Here is a 7,500-nt window from a genome sequence, read left to right on the forward strand (position 1 = left end):
TCAGGCAACGAAAAGGTACAATACGTAGCTTTTAGACGTGTTAGTGAACAACATACATGGTGGGTAATGTAGAGGTGCGTGTATACATGGAACAATTGTGCCTTTTTGATGGAAATATGGAGGTGGCTCTTAAAAGAGCCTTTGGGGGATTTTGGAGTTCAGGTCATCCTCATTTATGCGCGCTCTCCGCGAATACGGCGGGCCAGCTGGATGTCCTTGGGCATGATGGTCACCCGCTTGGCGTGGATGGCGCACAGGTTGGTGTCCTCGAACAGGCCGACCAGGTAAGCCTCGCTAGCCTCCTGCAGGGCCATCACAGCGGAACTCTGGAAGCGCAGGTCGGTCTTGAAGTCCTGGGCGATTTCTCGCACCAGGCGCTGGAAGGGCAGCTTGCGGATGAGCAGCTCAGTGGACTTCTGGTAACGACGGATCTCTCTCAGAGCCACGGTGCCGGGCCTGTAACGGTGAGGCTTCTTCACACCGCCGGTGGCCGGGGCACTCTTGCGAGCAGCCTTAGTGGCGAGCTGCTTCCTGGGGGCTTTGCCACCGGTGGATTTGCGAGCGGTTTGCTTGGTTCTGGCCATGGCGCTTCTCTGACAGTCGGGAGTATAGCCTCGAAATGCCTATGTGAAGTTTATAAAGCCGGCAGTGGCGCCTGCTGATTGGACACCATCTCCCCACCACCCCGATTGGCCCGTTGCGCAGGCCTCCTCCGTTGGCCATTGGACGGGAGGCCCGGCCTCTCCAAAATTCAAACTCCCGGTGCGCGCGCGCAATAGGACGCCGCCGGCCCTTTACGCATAATAATAGTCGCCAAAGTCAAGAGTGACATCTTTATAGGCACGTTGTAATCTAATGCTAGCCTGCTATGGCAAACGAGGCCTAGTAGGTGTTGTTGTTCATGGAAGGCCTCATGTGGGCACAGAATGTCGAAATAGTTGTGTATACACCCACTCAATGTGTAGCGGTCATAGAAAGGTACTTTGCGCTTTTGGAGAGCTAGGTGGTTGGCTCTTAAAAGAGCCTTTGGGGGTTGAGTAGTCAAGTTGAAGTCGCAGTAGCGAATTTACTTGGCTTTGACTGCCTTCTCGGTCTTCTTGGGGAGTAGCACTGCCTGGATGTTGGGCAACACACCACCCTGAGCGATGGTCACACCGCCGAGCAGTTTGTTCAGTTCCTCGTCGTTACGGACGGCCAGCTGCAGGTGACGGGGGATGATACGAGTCTTCTTGTTGTCACGGGCAGCGTTGCCGGCCAACTCCAGGATCTCAGCAGTCAGGTACTCGAGCACGGCGGCCAGGTAGACTGGTGCGCCAGCGCCCACACGCTCGGCGTAGTTGCCTTTGCGCAGTAGCCTGTGCACACGGCCCACGGGGAACTGGAGCCCGGCACGGGATGAACGGGTCTTTGCCTTCGCCCTGGCCTTGCCTCCGGTTTTGCCTCTTCCGCTCATATTGGTATCTTGAGAAAGTCACAGAAAGTCTGAATGAGCCGCTCGCCACTTCGAGAGCCGTACTTATACCTCGCCACAAGAGGCAACGATTGGCCACCGGGCCGGTGTGGCCTTATCCAATTGGAGCGAGGGACAGACAGACAGACAGCCCTAAGCCGGTTCCCACCCACAGGCAGCGAGTGAGAGGCTACTTTGTGTCCCTCCGACTTTGTTACTTTGTGTCATTTCGCGTGAGCGCCAAAATGTCCGACATGAAATCCTCACATTATTTCTCTCCAAATGGGAAACAAACAGCTGGTGAGGGTGCACTCTTGAGTTTGAAATCGAAGCCACTATAGTATTGTTATTACATGGCACTTGTAACACATCACAGCAGCCTGCCTCTGAACGGGAATAGCCCAGTGGCTCATATATAAATATGGCTGTTGAGGGTGCACTCGTGAGTTTGAATTCGAAGCCACTATAGTATTGTTATTACATGGCACTTGTAACACATCACAGCAGCCTGCCTCTGAACGGGAATAGCCCAGTGGCTCATATACAAATGGCTGGTGAGGGTGCACTCGTGAGGTCGAATTTCTAAGCCATTTTGGCCCTCTATTATATTCCTCTCCCTTCGCACACACCCAGAGTGGGACGATGTTGTGTGCGTAAAAGTAGCCTAGTGTGCGTAATTTCTTTTTCACGACAGATAGTACATGGAAATCAATGCGCTTTCTATGGAAAGAGGTGGGTGGCTCTTAAAAGAGCCTTTTGTGGTACAACATGTGTCGAGTAGAACACTGTTTGTAATAGGTTTACTTCTTCTTGGGGGCTGCCTTCTTGGCCTTGGCTGCCTTGGGCTTGGCGGCTTTGGGCTTGGCTGCCTTTGTAGCCTTCTTGGGGCTCTTGGCCGCCTTCTTGGCCGCTGCGGCGGGCTTCTTCACCTTCTTGGGGCTCTTGGCGGCCTTTTTGGGTGTAGCGGGCTTCTTGGCCTTCTTGGGGGACTTCTTTGCGGCGACGGCCTTCTTGGCTGCTACCTTCTTGGGCTTCTTCGCCGCGGCGGGCTTCTTGGCGGCCACCTTCTTTACTTTGGGAACTGCGGTTTTCTTGGCGGGCTTCTTTGCCTCGACGGCTTTCTTGTTGAGCTTGAAGGAGCCGGATGCACCGGTGCCCTTGGTCTGGACCAGGGTGCCCTTGGTGACGAGGCTCTTGACTGCGATCTTGACGCGGGAGTTGTTCTTCTCCACGTCGTAGCCGCCTGCCGCCAGCGTCTTCTTGAGCGCGGCCAGGGACACGCCGCTCCTCTCCTTGGAGGCGGTCACAGCCTTGACGATGAGTTCTCCTACGCTGGGTCCCGCTTTCTTGGGCTTGGCTGCTGCCTTCTTCTTGGGTGCCTTGGCCGGCGCTGCGGCTGCGGGTGCTGGTGCGACTTCTGCCATGTCTGTCTGTCTGTCTGTCTGTCGTTTGGTCCGGTACACACACACACACACGGTCTGCGAGGAGTAGTTTGCTGTAGACGCTGCTCTGCGCTATTGAAGCTCCACACCGAGCAGGGGGCTGGCCTTAAACGCGACATGAGAACCATGTAGACTCAAGGCAACCAGCTCGGCTTCTCTGGGCTGGCCAAATGCTCTTTCACTTGTGTTTTCTGTTCGCCTATATCGGCCCGAAAGTCACCGACGGAGCCGTGTTTTTGGTCCAAAAGCGAACGGCCCAGCGAGCAGACTTGTCTCCGTTCAGAATAAAGTAATGTGGGCCGCGGAAGGGCCGTGCATTTTGTTGCGGCTCGCTCAAAACCTCACCGTTCGACTGTCGGGTGGAGCGGTGCGCACTGGTTTTCCTGTGCTATTTGTCTCCTAAATGGCCTAAAAGTGCATCCGATTGCGAGCAGCACTTGTTGTGTAGTGAGCCGAGATGTCTGGCAAGGGAATCAAATGGTTTGGGGTCCCCTGATGTGGTCAGGGGTGTTTTAAAGAAGCGCTCTTTTGGGGACCTTAAAACACATGCACCTGTGAGGCCTGGCTGAGACTAGTGTTGTACCTCAAGTTTCAGGTTGTATTCGTCATATGTACAGGATCCACATGGTATAAACAGTCCTACGACATGCTTACTTGCACTATGTGTGTGTGTGTGTGTTATTGTATTAGTACTTTTTGTGCACTGGCAGTGTGAGTGTTGTTGTTGTTGTATTTGTAGCCTACTATTTCTACACAGTGAGATTGTGTGTTGTCTTCTGGTAGGTAGGTAGGTAGGTAGGTAGGTAGGTTGGCTGTCTCTACTAATATATTGTTCACCTGCTTGACTCCGCAGCGTGACTCGCCTCGGTCTTTGTGTCTGTGGGTCTTGGTGTCTGGCTGGCGCTATGGAGGCTGGCGCCCCATGGGTCATGGCGCGTTGATATAGGCCTAGATAGAGGGAGTCTCTCTCTCTGTCTGTCTCTCTCTCTCTCTCTCCCCCCAAGTGGGACAAGGGCTGCATATGTGGTTGGACTGGGAGAAGAATCCCAGCAGGTGCATGTGGGTCAGAAGGTTGATTGCGGCCTCTTTTCTTTTCCTTGTTGTATATATGTATGGGGCGGCAGGTAGCTTAGTGGTTAAGAGTGGTTAAGAGCGTTGTGCCAGTAACCGAAAGGTGGCTGGTTCTAATCCCCGAGGCGACTAGGTGAAAAATCTGTCGATGTGCCCTTGAGCAAGGCACTTAACCCTAATTGCTCATGTAAGTCGCTCTGGATAAGAGTGTCTGCTAAATGACTAAAATGTAAATGTATAGGCTATCCCCAAGGTAGTCATTGGGATCCGCTGCTGCTCCAACGACTATCGCAAGGGCCGCCCGCTCGCTCACTGTGTTATACTGTGACTTGGCCTACAGACACATTCATATCCTCACGTGGAAGCAACTGCCTTAGCTGGTAGAGCACGGCGCTTGTAACGCCAAGGTAGTGGGTTCGATCCCCGGGACCACCCATACACAAAAATGTATGCACGCATGACTGTAAGTCGCTTTGGATAAAAGCGTCTGCTAAATGGCATATTATATTATTATATTTATCCTGTTGCCTCATGAGGGTAGTAGGAAGGAAAATACACTATGTGCCTCAAATGTACTACACTTTACATGGACATTTTGAGTCATGTAGCAGACGATCTTATCCAGAGCCACTTACAGTTAAGTGTGTGCCTACATTTTCATACTGGCCCCCCTTGGGAAACGAACCCGCAACCCTGGCGTTGCAAGCGCAGTGCTCTACCAACTGAGCTACAGGGGACTATATATGTATGATGCGACCTGGACCGGAAATGACCCGTTGGCAATAAGGGCTACGTATATATATATATATATATATATATATATATATATATATATATGCCTACTCCTATTCTTCCTAGACGGGATTATTCACCCCCTTTTTATTCTTGCCATTATCGTTCTCATTCACATCATTAGGGTATAGTCCAATGATGGAGCGTCCATTCTCCCCGTCCGTGTCCTACCGATTCAGGAAGTCGACTCAAAATGACTATCCGCTCATTAAACGACAAAAGGCATTTCTTTCCATTCAAACCCAACAGACTGCTTTTTTTATTTACACCCTTTGTCAAATGGTGCCATTTTTCATTGCCTTCACCTGGAATGGAGGCCGACAAACATGGGTTACTATTCAGCGTGCAGAGACAACAAAAAAGGCGCGCTAAACCCCTACGCTGGAACGGGCGGGGGAAATGATACAATGTAGCCGTTCTCCGAGCCGGCGCGCGCCGCCCATTAAACAATGATACAATGTAACGCAGCCTACCTGCGCATTCATTCGGTGGCGATGGAAATGCTCTTTTTACTGACAGAGTGGGTGGCTCTTAAAAGAGCCTTTGGGTTAGTAGAGCAGTCCAAATGCGCTGTTTACTTGGAGCTGGTGTACTTGGTTACGGCCTTGGTGCCCTCGGACACGGCGTGTTTGGCAAGTTCACCGGGGAGTAGCAGGCGCACGGCGGTCTGGATCTCCCTAGAGGTGATGGTAGAACGCTTGTTGTAGTGGGCCAGGCGAGAGGACTCTCCGGCGATACGCTCGAAGATGTCGTTCACGAACGAGTTCATGATTCCCATGGCCTTGGAGGAGATGCCGGTGTCGGGGTGGACCTGCTTCAGGACCTTGTACACGTAGATGGCGTAACTCTCCTTCCTGGACTTTCTGCGCTTCTTGCCGCCCTTCCCTGCGGTCTTGGTGACGGCTTTCTTGGAGCCCTTCTTGGGCGCTGACTTTGCTGGCTCGGGCATGATGATGTCTCGTTGCTTCTCAGAAACGAATGAGGGGGTGAAGGGCGCTTACCCGTCTTATGAAGAGGAAGCTAATCAAAGTCGGCGGCCGTGGACACTCCCCTGCTTGCTCGTAGGCGCCCCTGCTATTTGCCCAGTGGAGCTCTAGCGCTCAAAAGAGCCTTCCGCTCAGAGGCTAGCTTCCCGAACAAAGACAATTGAGGGCGCGCGCGCGGGTCCTCACCCCCTCCCTCCTCTCTATAGCCTATGCTCTGTGACCGATGGGGAATTGTGTGTTTCAAAAGGGGGGCCTGAATAGTTGTCCGAATGGCACGATTGTTGTGCCACATAATGCTGGTGATAGAATTGCCCACGTTGGCACCGTCAGACATAGGGCTCCCATTTTGGACTGTGTGTGTGTGTGTGTGTGCGCGCGCGCGCGCGCGCGAACGCTGTCCCCCTCTTTTCGAGCCACATCTACCGACGGGTGGTGGTTTTATGTTGTCCAAATGCCACTATTGCTTGACCCAAAATAACAACGTCACTACACTTTGCCACTGTCAGATATAGGCCTCCCTCTGTGCGCTAAAACGGGAAGGGACATTAGAATCCGCTATTTAATACTCCCTGTCCACTCGAAGTGGCTCATACTTTCCTACCAAATAGCATACGGAAGAAAAGAAAAAAACACTATATGGAATGGGCCCTTTTGAAGCGGATGTGGGTGGCTCTTAAAAGAGCCTTTGGGTTCGAGTCGGGGTGTTGAGGTTCCGAAGAGAGTGCGTTTAACCGCCGAAACCGTACAGGGTGCGTCCCTGTCGTTTCAGAGCGTAGACCACGTCCATGGCGGTAACGGTCTTCCTCTTGGCGTGCTCGGTGTAGGTGACTGCGTCACGGATCACGTTCTCCAGGAACACCTTTAGGACACCGCGGGTCTCCTCATAGATCAGACCGGAAATACGCTTCACGCCGCCGCGGCGAGCCAGACGGCGGATAGCGGGTTTGGTGATTCCCTGGATGTTATCGCGGAGAACTTTTCGGTGACGCTTGGCGCCTCCTTTTCCAAGTCCCTTGCCGCCTTTGCCTCTTCCAGACATGGTGTGTTCGCTAGTTGAGTTCAAGTGAATGAATGACTTCAGCGCCGGTGCGTGGTGCGCTATTATCTGCGTTTGGTCGACCTGATTGAGGCCATCGGCACAGAAAGCGCGCCTCTGTGATATGTTCGGAGGCGTTGCAAAGGGGAGGGCGCTCGTTCTAGGGGACTAGGGAGGAGCGATTACAAAGGTGACGTGAAAGCAACTACCGTGCGCGGGAAACATACTCCAATACTGATATAGGCTATGTGGAACACAAGGCCAAACGGTGACAACTGGGAGATCAGCTAGTACACTGTGTCCCTGTCCTCATATTGTTGTTGTTGTTGTTGTTGTTGTTGTTGTTGTTGTTGTTGTTGTTGTTGTTGTTGCACCTGATTTTACTGAGGACTTGCTAATTAGGTGACAGGTTGTTCAGTCAGCTGTGGCTCTCCAGGGCTACAAGAAAAATGGGTATTGTTGGGGGTAGGCTACTCTACCGCTGGAGTTGGGAAACACTGACCTAGTAGGATGAGTCTGTTTAGCTATGGAAGGACGTGTCGTATTGACTGTCATTAATAAACATCACTCTTCTTCTTTCTTCTCTAGACACCACTCGGCCTGACAGTAAGGGGGCCAAGAGGACCTGGGGTGCGGATGGGAGGGGTGGTGATCCCTCTGCAAGCTGGAGCGTTTACAAAATAGTTGTCATCATCCTTATGCCTAATGTGTGTTGCAGCCAAA

The 7,500-nt window shown here is 52.5% G+C and overlaps 5 protein-coding genes across 5 annotated transcripts; all 5 read right to left on the reverse strand.

Moving 5' to 3' along the window:
* Positions 1-173: 173 nt before the first annotated feature.
* LOC311130373 (histone H3.2-like) lies at positions 174-832 on the reverse strand (the record flags this gene model as incomplete). The annotated part of the gene is made up of 2 exons (XM_084163097.1): positions 174-524; positions 815-832. 2 exons carry the CDS (start codon positions 830-832, stop codon positions 174-176), a joined length of 369 nt encoding a protein of 122 aa, XP_084019223.1.
* Positions 833-1,066: 234 nt separating this feature from the next.
* LOC311131515 (histone H2A) lies at positions 1,067-1,453 on the reverse strand (the record flags this gene model as incomplete). The annotated part of the gene is made up of 1 exon (XM_084164545.1): positions 1,067-1,453. One exon carries the CDS (start codon positions 1,451-1,453, stop codon positions 1,067-1,069), a length of 387 nt encoding a protein of 128 aa, XP_084020671.1.
* Positions 1,454-2,250: 797 nt separating this feature from the next.
* LOC311131509 (histone H1) lies at positions 2,251-2,942 on the reverse strand (the record flags this gene model as incomplete). Its single annotated transcript, XM_084164539.1, has 1 exon — positions 2,251-2,942. The coding sequence occupies exon 1, from the start codon at positions 2,872-2,874 to the stop codon at positions 2,251-2,253; it is 624 nt and encodes a 207-aa protein (XP_084020665.1). The 5' UTR covers positions 2,875-2,942.
* Positions 2,943-5,329: 2,387 nt separating this feature from the next.
* Positions 5,330-5,704, reverse strand: LOC311131523 (histone H2B; the record flags this gene model as incomplete). Its single annotated transcript, XM_084164556.1, has 1 exon — positions 5,330-5,704. The coding sequence occupies one exon, from the start codon at positions 5,702-5,704 to the stop codon at positions 5,330-5,332; it is 375 nt and encodes a 124-aa protein (XP_084020682.1).
* A 764-nt stretch (positions 5,705-6,468) lies between these two features.
* LOC311131526 (histone H4) lies at positions 6,469-6,780 on the reverse strand (the record flags this gene model as incomplete). Its single annotated transcript, XM_084164559.1, has 1 exon — positions 6,469-6,780. One exon carries the CDS (start codon positions 6,778-6,780, stop codon positions 6,469-6,471), a length of 312 nt encoding a protein of 103 aa, XP_084020685.1.
* Positions 6,781-7,500: the final 720 nt, after the last annotated feature.

Source organism: Coregonus lavaretus, assembly GCF_964263955.1.
Source record: "Coregonus lavaretus genome assembly, chromosome: 6".
Taxonomy (NCBI): Eukaryota; Metazoa; Chordata; class Actinopteri; order Salmoniformes; family Salmonidae; genus Coregonus; species Coregonus lavaretus.